This window comes from Typopeltis vanoorti, chromosome 13, assembly GCF_054136105.1.
Source record: "Typopeltis vanoorti isolate ZY-2024b chromosome 13, IOZ_Tvanoo_1.0, whole genome shotgun sequence".
NCBI lineage: Eukaryota > Metazoa > Arthropoda > Arachnida > Uropygi > Thelyphonidae > Typopeltis > Typopeltis vanoorti.
Window position 1 is genome coordinate 22,104,368 of NC_143561.1, and position 16,389 is coordinate 22,120,756.

The following is a 16,389-nucleotide window of genomic DNA, read 5'->3' on the forward strand; positions in this document are numbered from 1 at the left end:
ATTGAAAATGTCAACTGTGTTGTGAATGGAGAACCTGTGGAACAAGTTAAACATTTCAGCTACTTAGGCACGATTTTTAGTGAAGATGGTAAATTAAATATGGAAATAGACAACAGAATCAACAAAGCTGGTATGGTAGGAAGTCAATTGAATAAATTCATATGGAATAAGAGAGAAATTAGTTGGAACACTAAATTAGCTGTATACAAGACAGTGTTCAAACCAGTTTTAACTTATGGATCTGAGAGCTGGGTCAGAAGTAAAACACTTGACCAAAGACTAGAGACCGCAGATATGAGAGGCCTGAGAAAGATTAGTGAGGTGAACAGATAGCATCAATGGCAATATCATATTAAAAACGAGGATATTAGGAAAGAACTTGACATTGTCAGCATCCAGGAATGCATTAGCAGAGCTAATCTCAGGTGGTATGGTCACTTAAACAGAATGGGCGAGGAAAGATTAGCAAAACGAGTGTTCTCTGCCAAGTTGGCAGGAAAACGACCCAGAAGAAGACCAAGATATAGGTGGATTGATACGGTACAAAGTGCCTTAGATGATAGAAATATAAGATCTGGTAATGTTGGAGTCTTGACAAGTAACAGACTGATTTGGAGGAAAATTGTAGATAGAAAGTTAGTAATGATGTAAATTTTTCATGTAGCACTATCATATCCTGTACGTCCCTTGAGGGTACATGGCAGGAATTTGATGATGATGATAAATTTTAATTTTTTTAATTTAAATATTTTTACTCGTTTAATTTAATGATATAATATTTTCTATGTATTTAGATAGCAAAGCAGTCATCAGGGCTGTATAGTGAAATGGACACCAGTACATTGTTGTAACTTTATATGAAGGCTAGGAGAAAGTTGAAACAAGAATTTTGTTCATGATAAAGAACAGTCATTGCTTATGTAGTATGCCAGTGTGAGGCCACCTACAAGCATGTGGCCTCACACTGAAGTTAAGCATGTTCACTTCAGCGGCTGTTGAAAGGGATTGGATTTGAACTTACATGATGGAATATCCTCCCTTTTGTCCAGACTGGCTTTATTGGGGTTCTGGTTATTACCTAAATTGAAAATGCATCTCAAGATGCATTTTGAAAATGACAGAAGTAATATTCTAGATGAGAAAACTTTCCAAAAGCAAATGGAAAAGTTTTATACAGAAACTTTGAAAAGCTTGTTATGCATTGGAGAAAATGTATTAAAAGGGGAGGGAAATTGTATTGTGAAATAATGTATGAATATAAAGCAGGCTTCAGACCATTGTTTTATTTCACTGACATATCTCTTTTGGCTGGAAAGCTCTTGTGGTAGATGCATTACTTCTAGAATTCTCCTCATATAATTTTGTACTATAACCAGACTAATTTGTGCTATTATTTATTTTTATGCAATTCACTTTGTGGTTACATATTTCTCATTTTAGTTAGAAACTTCTTGTAGTAGTTGATAAGAGGAGGAATAATGATGTTGATAATATATACATACTTCTTTTAGGTATTCATCTTTTACAGTCCATGTGTAGAGAAAGTATTCATCTCCAGTTATTTCGTAAAGATCCTTTGTCCAAGGTTTGTTATGTGCAAACTTAAAACTTATGTATGCATTACATAAATACAGTCAGTCCTCATTTTGCAACAAGGTTCCATTCTGATTATCCTGTCATAAGTTAGAAATCACTATATGAACCTTAAAGAATATGTTAACAATTAATATACCTGAATGCTAAAATGTGTAGGTGTGTTTTGTTATATTTTTTTAAACTGATTTTACTCTTTTCTGATAGTGAAAAATACAATTTACAAATTACTATATACAATATTGTATTGCAATAAATAATGAAACATGAATGTAGAGTGCTTCTGTGCACTTATAGTAAAATAATCAGCTGGAAGCACGTGGAGCAAAACTAACTTTTCAAAGCTGCTGCTTTATTAAGTAGACAACTCATTGGTGGAGACAAGGGAGGCCATTGATTTGACAACAAATTCTTCAAATTCAGGAATTGCAATAGAGCATTCTGAGGATGGTTCACCAGATGCATAACTGGTGGAAGGGCTGAATTCATCTTCAGGGATGAGGTGATAGCAGCAGATAGTTCTTTAAAAATTTTTACATTATCAGACTTTCTTTTTTGTTGTTTTCTGCATAAATTTCTCTGTAGCAGTGTCAGTTGCAGCTTGCATCAGTCTTCTATCTTGCTAGTGCTATCTTGTTACCAGCCTCATGTAAAGCTTTGTCAAATTCTGTAAATGTATGAACATATGTTTTCAGCAGCTTCTTTCAAAAACACCCTTTATACATTCTGCTGTCACTTCACTTCATGCTGCATCTACATTCTCTGTGCAATGCAAGATATTATATTTCTTTCCTAATATCTCTGAGGGTTCTTATCCTCAGTTACAGCAATACATAGTCAAAAAAAAACATATCTTAAATAATGTCTTAATAATGCAGTAATAACACCCTGTTCCATGGATTGCAGCAGTGAGATGGTATTCAGTGTGTGTGTGTGTGTGTGTGTGTGTGTGTATTAATGGGATGGTGGTCATAAGATGCATACATTTTAAGTCGAGGACTGGCTGTATATACTTAATGTAAAATTTTATTGTAATTGAAATATCTCATAGAATACCCTTTCCCATATCAATATATGTTTGAGCTTATTAAATAAATTAAAATTTGCATATGTTGAATTAGCATCTTCTGTATTCCATTTTAAATATGCAAAGCCGCAATCAAAATATTTCAGAATTTTCATGTTATTTTGTATAATCCCTTTAAAATAGCTCTCTTGAGACTCTTAATAAGTGTGTTCATTCCATCATTGAAAACATTCGAAAAACTGCTATTTTAAACATGATATTTGTCCAAGTGTAGTATGTCATTTTTTGTATTCATTGGGGTATCATCAAATGCTTTCTTGTCAGTTTCATCTTAAGTTTTGGAAAATGGATAATATAGCAAGGTGCCAGATCTGATGCCTCAGAAAAGATAAGTGGAGTAACTGCAAGTATTGTTGTAATGACAAAACTAAAAGGCCTTCATACCACTTCTCAATTCTTTTTTATGTAGATTTTTTCCTGGTATGCATGAGCATATCACAACATTCTCCTGTCAGACACATTTGGGTTCGTATTCCATCTAGGATGTAAGAAATTTTACGTGTAATGAAGGTGAATTAACTAATCCCATCCCATACCCAAAATCTTGATTTTCCATATGAACTAAGCTGAAGAACATCACTGACAGACATGCACTAGCTTCATAGCTTTAGTTAACCACCCAATCTGCCATGACGTCTATAAACGTCAAGGTTACTATGGATGCAAAGTGCATATTAAAATTGTAATACCATTGATATTACATTGAAATATATGATGGATACGAAGTGTATGAGAAGTGTGTATTTTATCCATATGGCCGGTTGTGTGGTTAAATCACCCATAATAACAGCAGGCCTATGCAGCTCAGTGGAAGTGGTGCTTGCATCATCTGCATTAGGCTGCCAAAAGATAGACTTAAGTTCAAGTCTAGTCACTGACTGGAGGACCTTTTTCTAAGCCTTTCTTCAACTGTTTCCTGAGTTAGTCGATCTCTGGCACAGGCAGACAGGTATTTTCTTCTGGAAACTGGAGTCTAATTGCCAACTGGAAGATACTTTTTCTAAGCCTTCTTTCAACTGGTTCCTGAGTTAGTTGATCTCTGACACGGGCAAGCAGGTGTTTTCTTCTGGAAACTCTGATTTTTTGTCCCAAAAACTCAAGAAAATTGACCGTATTATTCCAGACAGTAACACATCCAGTTATAATTAGGCACCAAGAGATGGCAGCACTTGTTTGCCTGTCTCTTCATCGGTTGCCACTTATAATAGTGATAATCATGAGCCAGCTATCTCTGATTGGCCACCGTTGGAGATTGAAATGCCCACTCAATCTCCAAAAGCTAGATAGAGTAAAAAGGCCTTGTCTGCTTCCTATAAGAGAATAAAAGGCGTTAGTTGATAAAAAAAATAATAATAATAAACTAAATAATTACAACCATTCAAACTTAACTGCATATTGTCCTTTAAATATTGTGGAACATCTGAATGGAAATGTTCAGTTTGACTCTTGGGACAATGTCAAATTAAAAAATTGATGTACACTTTCAACTAGAATGACGTTTTGAGCTTGGGAAAAACTTGAAATCAAATATGAGACAGAATTGTGTTTTGATAGTATCGAAATTTACTAGATATCATTGCTCTGCTTGAGGGTAATGGTTGTGGAAAATCTTGAAGCTTGAATGATTTGAGCATTTATAAGGTTTTATGAATAAAGAAGAGGAGTTGGAATATACTGTCATCTGCAAAACTGATAGGATTTAAGGTTTGTGACAGAATGTCATTGATCAAAAATAACACCTAAGTTTCTGCATACTTTTCAAATCCATTTCACAGCCCATCTCCTAGCTGCTCTTGTCAGGGCAGCTAGGAGATGGGCTGTGAAATGAGAATGATGAAATTCATATTGGTTAATGACCTTCTTTCCTTAATAATCCCAGACAAACAATTTTTTTGTTATTGTGAATTTTTTATCTATCTGGATTGGAACAATTTATTTGTTTTCCTGAAGATATATTTCTGGGTCAGAGTAAAAAATTTCATTATATATATAATTTATTATTGACCATTCAGGGTTAATTTAAGAATTAGGATAGTGAAAAAAGATGCAAAAATGATATTTTTTTATTGTTAGTATTAACAAGGAAAACGAATATTGATAAGTTATATTTATTGAAATACAAAATGGAAATAAAAGTTTTATTTATAGCAAAGATGTATGTAGTGTGTGTGTTTTCAGATGGAGCATTTTTTCTGGATTAAATCCTCAAAGATAAGATACAGCCTTAGAACCTAAACATCAATTGTTTCAGTAGGATAGAAATATATTTACAAAAAAATATATCATTCCATTCTGGAAAAATTGTCTGAGAAAAAGATATTGACAGTTGTCAAAGAATTTGTTCTTTTGGTATTTATTTTAACCCCTGCATTTTAATAGTACTGGAGAGGGGGGAGAGTGGCACAATAATTTGATGACTAGTTTACCTTCATTTGGGGATGGGGGTTACCATTTGAGTAGGAGGCAAACTCTCTGCATTTGACTCCTGTAAAAAGTATGCATTATTTTTCTTGATTTTTTACAGTTGTTACAGGCTATATTTTAAAGCATGAGATGTTCAAGTTTGATTCATGCCATTGAATGTATGTAAAATTTTTGTTATGACTGATTTACCATGGAGTTTTAAGTGGAGATAATGAAGCTCTTCATTCCCAGCTCTCTTCAGTTATTAAGTAGGTGTTCAGATTATAAGATTGGAAAAGAGATAGAAAATGAGGTCATTCCAGTTGACACCATTGTAGTGAGGTTGGTACCAATTGGAATTACCTCAAGTCAATTTCAATTTTAGCCTATTGAGGCTGAAATTGAATGAGAAAGTCAATTTCTAAAAAAGGAAATGTAAAGAAGGTTATGGTTGGAGTTGCCAAGAGGAGAGAACATCTAACAGCAAATAAAACATTTGCTGTTAGATGTTCTCTCCTTTTGTTATTTTTTTTTTTTTTAGGGGGCGGGGTAAGTGTTGGAAGAATGGTGAAAAATATATGGTATTCTGATAGGTTGGTGAACATTTTGGTAGATAATAACTGATAGCAAGGTGGAAGGGAATGGCTTCCCTTCCATCCTCATCTGTGAAGTTAGCAAAGCGGAGGTTTTAATTTTGAACCTTAAAATATCCAAGGAAGTTGTTCTCTCCATTTTGGTAATTAGACTGTCAAATTAAATTTCAGAGGTAATTAATCAAAAGGCAGAGTCATCTGAATTAGGCAGTTGGTAAAGATAGCAAATGAAGTCAAAGTAAAGGCAAGTAAATCTTGAGCTAGAGCAAATCATATAGAGGTGATTCAAGGTTCGGTAACCTTTGGCATGGAATTTCAGACTTGACAAAACTCATGTTCTACCCTTCTTATGGGCAGCATTATGCAAGATCTCATCGGGATGGTTGAGGCAAAATGTGGGTTGTAGGTGCAGTTTTTGGTTTAGTAAGGAATAAGAAGTCAGTTTTTGATGCCAGTTAATGCCATTAATGTTTGTTAGGGTACTAAATGTGGATGAAACAGATGTGGGAAAGTCAGGATTTTTGTAAAGAATTTTGTTGAAAACAAAATTTTTTAGGCTTTTTGGGGTATGTTTTGCTTTTTGCAATTCTTGTTGCATTTTATATTTCTTTGTGTTTTTGTAGGAAGTTTTTTTTAACCATAGTTACACTACAGTATTGTCACATCTATTTGTGTGTGTGTGTGTGTGTGTGTGTGTGTGTGTGTGTGTGTGTGTGTGTGTGTGTGTGTGTGTGTGTGTGTGTGTGTGTGTGTGTGTGTGTGCAAATTAATGTGCAGTGCTTATATAGAGTAAGAGCATGTAACAGTATGAAAGGCTTGTGAAAACATAAGTCCAGAACTTCTAAATATAATGCAGGAGAGTGCCTAGACTCTATTGTAGCATCAATAGCATCCTTTGCATGCTGCTCTATTCCAGACATTACTTAGCAGAGTAAGTTAGGAACAGATATGCCACATAAATATTGTAGCATATCCACTCCAGAAAAAATTACAGCACCATTGATCAGATATATATATAATAAGACTTAAAATTGAAAAGACAAATTAATACCAAAAAACACTTATATCTAGCATTTATTGATTTTGAAAAGGCATTTGATTCAGTCTCAACATTAACTATTTTGGAAGCTCTTAAAAATCAAGGAATTGAAAAAACTGACATTGATATACTTAGTCATATATATCTAAATTCAACTGCACTGCATCTTTGAAATTCTTTAAAATCAGGAACAGAAATCAGGGAAATGCCATTTCACCTAAATTATTTACAGTAGCCCTAGAAGCAGTTTTTAAAAACCTGGATTGGAAAAATAGAGGAATTAGCAAATGGGGAAAGAACTAAATCACCTATGATTTGATGACATTGTTCTCTTATGAGCTGCAGAAGAATTTCAACAAATGATCACTGAATTGAATACAGAAAGTAAAAAGAAAGGATTAATTATAAACAAGGACAAAAGAAAAATAATGTATAATAAATGCAAAAAGCCACTATAACTGGAACACCAGGAAATTGATATTGTAATCTCCAATGTTTACTTTGGACAAAACATCACAGTACAGGGTGACTGTAAAGAAGAAATTATATGCAAAATTCAACTTGGTGGGATAGCCTTTGGAAAACACCATGAAGCACTCAAAGGAAACACCCAGTATGCCTTAAAAGAAAACATATTCGACAGTTGTATACTTCTGGTGATGATATATGGAAGCGAAACAGACTTCCACTAAAAAATTGACCAAAAAGGTGAAGAGTACCAGAGGAAAATGGAAAGATCATTACTCGGTATTACCATTCTAGAAAGTACGATAGAAAGTGCAATACTTGAATCAGAGCTCAGACTAGGATGAGAGACGTTACAACAGCCATTAAAAAATCCAAATGGCAATGGGCAGGTCATACTGCAAGAAATAGCACTCAAAAATGGATAAAGTTGATATCAGAATAGCATCCTAGTGGTGGAAAAGAGCTACAGGAAGACCAAAGAGCCAGTGGGAGGATGAGATTTAACAGATGGCAAGAACTCAGTGGCATCAGAAGGCTCGTGGTAGGAACAAATGGAGGACTTGGGAGGCCTTCATCCAGCAGTGACAGAAAATGGCTGATGATGATGACCAATTCCCTTCATCAATGGGTCTTGTAATCGTATAATTTTTTGGTAAGGTTACAAGACCAGTGAAGAAGGAAATGATACATAGATAAATAACCAGATTACTGAAACTACACCATTTCATTATAAGCAATCTCATCCACATTTATCCATTTATGTATGGAAAACTTTACTGGTTTTTCTAAAAATATTAATCACTTAAGAATTGTCACCTGGCTTGTCTTCTGTTTTTAGTGCCATGTTTGTACAACACTATCTCAACCACTTCCGACTTCCTAGAAAGGAAACTATTTGGAAGGTTTTCATTAAACACTCAGGTCAGTGGCTCTCAATTCCATAGCACATCCCCTTAAACCATATTGCAAAATTTCATCCCATCACACCATCTTGTTGAAATCAATAACAATAGATATCTGTTTCATTCACTTTAATGTCTTATCCCTTCTTCTTCATATTAGTTCTTTACCCATTTTTGTTGTTCTTAAGTAATCTTTATTCTGCCTCTGTGAATCCTGCATATGAAGCAGACCTATTGATGGTATTGGACCCATTGTTATTTCTTTTATTCGTCTTTTTTCTTTTCTTCACTGTACTTCTGCTGAGTCTTTTTATTTTGCTTCCATTGTTGCACGTTATAACCCACAGATGCGGTGGGAAATCTGAATGGGTAATAATCTGGTAGTCCTGCACTGCTTGGGCGAGATGGGTAGTGCATACTGGATGGTCAGGATCAGTTGTATATTGGTTTGCCTGCAAGTTTAAACAGTGTTGCAGTGTCTCTTTTGCCATGGTCTAGGGGCAAAGTCTAAGGCTTGCTATGGTGCTGGTATAGCTAAGAAGAGACAGTCTTGATTTGCCAGGTTGCAGGCATCTGTGTTGGCTTCAGAGTGAGTGTTGGGAAGCTTCAGCACTGAATTCTCCCTTTTTTTTTTTCTTTCTTTTTTTTTTTTTTTAATATGGCTCTTTCATTCTCATGTTCATCAATGGGTTTTCTGCAAGCCCCAGCCAACTTCAGAAATCATTGTAAAATCAACATATAGTAAAAAAAAAAAACAATAAACAGAAAACATTAAAGACACCTACTACTGTACCATCATTACTCATAATACATTCAACAGGTGAATGGCCTGTTTGGAAAATGTCACTTTTCTTTATCCAGAAGGATTTAGAAATATTGGAAGAGCCCCAAAACCTTTTTTTTTGGGGGGGGGGGGGGGGAGTTGGGGATTTATAACACCCAAAACTTCAACATCAGTAAAAGCAGATATTGAAATACTGCAACTCTCCTGTCAGATTCTGCATCCCAAATCTTTGGCATTGCTTCAAGTGTTCCAGAAATATGGTCATGCTTACTCTGTCAAACATTTTCCAAACTGTTGGTGTTCTGCCTAATGTGTCAGTAAAGATCATGAAAATAGACAGTAAAATGTATTTGCAAACCAAACTCTGCTAATAGTGAGAGAGATCATCCAGCATACATCTGAGATTGCCAAAAGTGGATGAAAAATTTAAAAGATTGAGACAGAACACAATGTACCTTATCAGGAGGCACAAAGAAATAAACCATAACATTGAGTGGGGAAACCTTGTTAAAGGAGGCATTAACACATGAATGTCTCACAGTTACATCATCCTGAAATAGTATGATTTACTTGGAATTTCACTACAGCAAATCAAAGAAAAAAATGAATGTACTCTTGCTCTGAAAAATCACTAAAAATGATCCCTATAGTAACCCATGATAACCCTATAGTAAGAAAAATAATGGGACAATCACCTCAGATAGCCAAAGATATACCTCTAAACCTACTAATAGTTAGATCGGATACATTTATGCTCATCCAGAAGAATCCAAAATTATTAAAATACCCAGAATTCTAGATGGAATTTAATTTCAAGCTGTCTTAGATATTTTTCCTCAGGAGGAAATGGACACTGACAGTCTATGCTTCCCCAAAAAAGATAAATTTAATTCTGATGAAAACAAGACTTCACAACATTGACAATTAAATGTATCCAGCAAAAATAGATAATAAAAACCACTCCCTCCTACAATGGAATTAATGGATTTCTCCTAAACATCAGTGACATCAATGCTCTCCATTTTTATGTTTGGCCCATACATGAGAGGTTGGTTGACCAACCTATGGTACATTAGTACCATGTAGGGGAAGAGATTTGGGGAAGGAGGCTGTTCCAGAGTATAGCAGCATCAGTACTCTGAAACAGCCTCTGGGGCACCAGTTCAGATGTTGTGAGCAGTACTTGATGGATGGATGAATTTATTTGTTATTTGTACAAGGTTAGGGATCCCATTTTTTGAAAACAAAAAACCGGGACACAATCAATTTTGTAGAATTAAGGGTTAAGAGAAATAAATTTTATTCGTTAACATTATGTATTTTAAAATAAAAAAATTAAATATTTATTTAAATTTGAATTTGATTTATTAATGTAGATAACATAAATGTTTATACATACGTCGAATAAATAGAATTCTAATAACAACACTTAAACACAGATGACAATACTTAAACACGTAACACTTAAATCAAACATTAATAAGTATATGAAATATAAAGACATAGAATAAAGATATAAAATGTTAATATGTCAATAAAACAGGAACTACGATGTAAATACAATAAAATATAAACAACACGAGCCTTATGCATATTGTGTAGATGCATAATATCTGGAATTATATGAAAAATAAATAATAAATAAATTTTATTTGTTTATTTTAATTTAAAAATTAAAAAAAAATAAAAACAAATTTATAATTAATTTTTAATATATACCTCCTCTCTTCCTTATTCTGCCTCTTCTTGTACATTACAGCTAGTCGTTGCCTGTCTCATTTTACTGCTACTTGCAGAATCATTATTATATTTGGTTGAAGAATGGATTTTGTGCAAGAGTTGTCGATTCTTAGATACTATATCGAAAAACTCTGAACATGACATGTTTCTGTAATGGGTTTTAACAAGCATGGTAGATTTAACTGTGTCCAGTTGCAAGCGATTTCTTTCATTTGTCCATAAGGAATTCATCAATGAAAAAATTTGTTCAATAGCAGCATTTGATCCTGGTAAGGTCAAACAAAAACTTATAATTGAAGCTATTTCACTGTAAGTAATTTGTTCCTTTTTAAAATGATCAAAGATTTCTTTCCACCTATCCTCAAGTTTACAACTGGCATTATTCCATTCATTAATTTTATACTCAGTTGCATACATTTTCACATGGCCGTACTCATCAAATAAGTTCTTCTCTTCATTTAAGTTGAAATTTGGTAAGATGGTCTTAATTTCTTTGCAACATTCCATTAAATTTTCCCAAGATACAGGTATGTTCAAGTAAGCCCATTCCATTTTAGTAAATACACTAAACTGATTTTGAGTCCATTCTTGAATATATTGAATTGCAGTGAAGTAGAAATTGGAGATGTTGTCTCTAAATGATGATTCAGTCATTAAACCTTCTTCACAAAGATTTTTCATTTCGATTTTCACTTCACTGGGTAAATACTTCTCATTTTCACGCAATAAAATTTTCTTAATAAGAATGTCTATCTGTTTTTTTACCTCACAACCCGTAGCATATTCTCTTTCGATTCGCTAGATTGCCTCAGAAAACATTTTCATCTGATTTTTTAAAAATAGAAGATAAATCAAAGACTTTGTATCACTGAAAAACGTATTCAAAATAGTTGGACATTTATCTTGAGACAAGAAATAGGATTTAAGCCCATCGTACATTTCAATAAAACGAATTAAACATGGCTGCAGTGAAAGCCATAGTGTTTTGCTATGACCTAAAATAGTCTTTTATTCAGTTTCTACAAAATCATAAAAGGATTTCAGACTTTCGACTCTGACAGGGAATTGGTGAAAATGCTGGAAAACTTTACCCAGAATTGTTTGAATATCTATTGGTAAGATATCAATATTAATTACAAGCAGCAGTTTGTACAGTATTATGTATAATGTGAGCTGCACTACCTACACCTATTAATTTTCTGTTTAATTTGTTTTGTAATTTAGTAAAAACATTAATTTTACCTTTCCTTTTTAATCCACCAAAATTTGTGTTGGTATTATCTGCTGAAATGCTTATTATTTTATCAGTAATGTTGTATTTTTGGGCAGCATTTAAAATGTGATCACAAATTAGAACAGAAGTTTCTCCAGGAAGGCTAGAAAATTCTAATATTTCAGTTGAAATCCCTTTATCAACAGTGAAATACCTCACATTGATAGCAACAATCTTAAAATCAATATGATTAGATGCATCTATGAATATGCAACAATATATTACATTCCTCAGATCTTCCAATATTTCACTTTTTACATATAGTGATAAGACATTGGTAATAATAGCCTTGCACTTCGTTTATGCACATGAAAATTTCTTATTCAAGAATTTTTTTTTTAAAATAGAGGACGTACAATCCATAGATTGGAAACTGTGATTGTGTTTAACTGCATGAAAAACAAATGTGGCCTCTTGTGCAACCAACTCCATTTCTTGGCTACCTAACTTTTGATACCCAAAAAATTATGTCAATGATTGACTTGAACTTTTTGCAGACACAGCAGACTTGTGCTTTTTTGTATTTAGTGCTTTTTTGTATGTAGGAAGGCAGATATAACTGACCATTGGCATGGTCAGTTATATCTGCCTTCCTACGTGGCCAATGTTAAATTCTGCATGGCACACGCTACATTTCACTCTTGAGCTATCATCACAATCACTGCTTTTTGTTATGAAAATGAAAGGAAAAAGATCCATCCTTTAATTTTTCATTGAAATTACACTTTCTTTTGGGCATTTTGTAACAAACGGTATAACTTTATTAATTTAAAAAATACAATATTCACAATTAATATGAGAATGCAAGAATACGAAATGAACAGTTCAAAACTAGGTTATATCACATACCCTATAGCGATATAAAAACAATTTAGTGCCTGACGCGTGAAGCTTAGTTCGCATAGCGTACGATATCTGATGGTACGAAATGTTTCTCATTGGTTGAAAGAAAATGGACTATCGTGGCGCGTTAATATTCAAAAACATGTCAACAAATGAGAAACATTTCGGACAGTCAGATATCGTACGCTATGCGAACTAAGCTTGAGACAAAAGATTGCTAAAAATGTATGGCCGACCAGACGAACGAAATAGATGCCATGGTTGCGATTAGTTAAACATACAGTTGGGCGACTGTCTCTCTCATTCTGACATTCTGGTAATTCACCGAACTACAAAATAAATATGCCTCTGCTTTTTGTTTTGTAAACATACATTTTTAAAAGCACCCAAAAATATTACAACTTGTACTTATTCTTATTAGAAATGTTAATATTTTTATATTCTAAAAAATCCGGGTCATTTAGCATCCCGAACTAAACATATCAGGACTCCGGGACAGAAGTAATAAAACCAGGACATATGGGATCCCTATACAAGGTTAATAACTGTTCAAAGATAAAGTAATGCCTTGAGCAAAAGTGGAATCCAAATTTTTTGGATGCCAAGGAGGTAATAGTTGTAATGTATTTATGCCAGGTGTATCTTGATGTTAAGGTATTTCCACAGAGAGAAATATCATCTTGCCTAGAGATTTGGGTATTGTCAAAGGTAGGGCTGGAAGAATATGTTTTTTTTTTTTTTTTTGTGGAAAATAATGCAGATCTGTGTTTTGCAGGCATCAAAATTAACAAAGTTATCTTAGCCCTTATTAGTTTGCAGTGCAAACCTAAAGGATAATCTTTTTTCATCAATGTTTACTTCGACAAGTATATCAAGGAATGGTAATTTTTTGTGTTATTCTAGTTCAAGTGTGAATTTTATATTGCGATGCAAGTTCTGATAATCTTCGAAAGGAATCAGCTCATCCATCTACCACAATGGAAAGATTTTTAAATGCTGCTTCACTCCACCATCCATTGCAAAAGATAAGCATGATTAACTTTACAAGGCAGGCATACAATATATCAAGCATGTCAGTTAAAAGGATTGAAGAACTGCATTACCTCAAACAGAACCTTGTACTTAACGGTTTTGAACCCAACGCAATCAGAAAAATTCCTAATACATCTCCTGCTACTCCCTTACTTAAACAAGATTTCAAGAATGCAATCATGTTGCCTTACATCAATACTGTCACAGACAGAGTGACTGTGTTGCTCTGCGGTAAAAGTGGCTTTTTTACCTTTACAAAAAAATATCAAGATTCCTACATCCACCAAAACCTCCACATCACCCCATGAAAAAACCAGGCATCTGAAATTCATTGCTGTTGTGACATTTGTTATGTAGGCCAGACAGGAAGTTTGGGAGATATCTGCATGTCTGAACACATAAAAGACATCGAAAAATGAAGAGAGCATAAATTAGGCCTGGCATCCCACACAACCACCACTGACCATCAAGTGCTTTGGCAACAAGCAAAAATGTCATATATTGATCATAACTGTTTTACGAGAAAATTTTAAAAACACTTGCAAATGCTTAAGATCCCTACACAATACAATAAAAATCAAGGCTCAATTTTACATCAAGTATGGTCTGCTCTCATCAAAAATTTAACTGCCACGGACCTAGGATATAACACGCATGATAGCACAGAATGTGATAGTGTTATATACTCTTATTTTGTTCTTATTTCTGTTTTTTTTTTTTTTTTTTTTTTTCCCCTCCTTTACTCTAATTTGGTTATATAGAGATCTATGTGTACTTTTGCTGCTTAGATTGTCACGTGCGCAAATTAAATTAACAAAGGGATTGTCTCTGAGTAGAGCCAATTCCTTAGTTGCAAAAATCTGGAGTTACCTTCTCTTAAGGCCCTAGGAAAATTTATTTGTTCTGCTGCACCACCCAGACCCCTTAGATTGGAAAACTTCTCAGTCATGGAGTGAACTCTCAGACAGGCACTTGATCAATCGTTCTACACATATACCTAGTTTCAAAATATCAATACCTTCTGTATTTAACCTTGTTTGCAGTCGTGGTCTTAACTAAACAATTAACTTCCGCTTAGGTCCGAATTTTTATGAGTGGTGCATTGGATTCATTAAATCAGGCAAATAATTAAGTAATGGTTTATTAAAAAAATTCATACTATACATTTTTGCAAAATATTTACACTTAATTAAGCTAACGTATTCTGAGATTAGAGAAATTAACATGTAATAAACTGTAATCTTTACAGTAAGACCTTATCAAGAAACAATATTATCAAACTTTAGTGGTTTGCCCTTTCAATTCCTTTATCTACAATTTCCTTCAGGCATTAGTTTAATTATCTGTGCTTATGGTTATGCTATACCACATCAAACTTAATTAACATTCCAACATACACTGAAACACATTACTAGATCTGAAGCATTCATCTTTTTGAATATATATATATTACAGTCCTGCCTTTAAATTAACTAGAATTCTATTAATGAGTGTCCTTGTTCTCTAACACACAACGTCTCTTCTTTCCATACAAAATTAACTAAAGATTTGTACTTTACCAGTTCCGTGATTTCATCAAGCTTTTCTCTCAACCTTTAATTTCTTGTCTTCAGTATATTAACTCTTTGTCCGGACTGTTGATTCTCCTGGGCCTGGCTTGGATCTCAGTATAACAATCTTTCCTCTCTGGTGTAGATCAGAATAGTTCAGCCTAGGTTGGTCCACGTGGTACTGCACATCGATCAGCTTACACAGACTTTCTCGGCACGCTGACGAAACTGCACTCATTTAGCTTGCTACCTGGCCACTGTTTTCTCCGTCTGCACACTGCTACGTTGAACCTTTCATCCGCTCGTCATTGTGAATGACTTAGGTAGCGACCCTTGAATGACGGGCGCCTATGTCGAACCCAAGAGCAAGAGAGAATTGCTGGGGGATTCCAGCTCTTTTATATTCACCCTTAACAGCACCCTTTCTGCATCACGTATTTCCACACGGTACTGAATTCTTCTGCACACGGGTTTTGCCTTCTCCCATAGTGTCTTCCGAGAACCCGCGCACGCTACATGAATGCTTGAGGCTATTTCACTAATCCCAGTGTCTGGCTTGCGAATTTTGAACTTGTATTACTACTTGGTTACACATAATTTACAAAACTTTCTTCCATTGCTAATATACAAAGTTAGGTAGCAATTTCATATGTAGATACTTATCAAAATTGTCAAAATACGTTACTTTACAGAATTTTAAGTTATTCAAATTTTTACCTAGATACAAGCATATTCCTTTTGTGTTTTAAACTTGTGAAATCTCGAATGAGATAGTTTTTAGTGAAATATCTTCATTGAAGATTTAACAGTAGCAATAACTAGCAATGTCACAACATGTATACAGTGATGAATTTACCATTTGTATTTTGTTTTATCAATTATATGTTACAGTTGTGAAGTTATCAAAAACATCTAGTATGTGTAATTAATTGTTAATAGGCTTTTTTTGTGTAAAACGTTTAAGTACCAGTACCCCTGATGATAAGTCTTACAACTTATGAAACTTGTCAGTATGCTGCATTCTTCCTTCTCAAGTGAGAAGGAAGAATTCAGTGTAACATCATCAACAAAACTGTGTATTG

At 34.0% G+C, this 16,389-nt stretch overlaps 1 protein-coding gene across 4 annotated transcripts in view; it reads left to right on the forward strand.

Moving 5' to 3' along the window:
- The window catches only part of LOC150099984 (tubulin monoglutamylase TTLL4-like), a 548,120-nt gene that overhangs the window by 490,279 nt on the left and 41,452 nt on the right, over positions 1-16,389 (forward strand). For all 4 annotated transcript variants that reach the window (XM_090402675.1, XM_090402676.1, XM_090402677.1 and 1 more), the window contains exon 17: positions 1,512-1,585. In XM_090402675.1, coding sequence (XP_090258801.1) covers positions 1,512-1,585 — 74 coding nt within the window. The remainder of the gene's footprint in view (positions 1-1,511; positions 1,586-16,389) is intronic.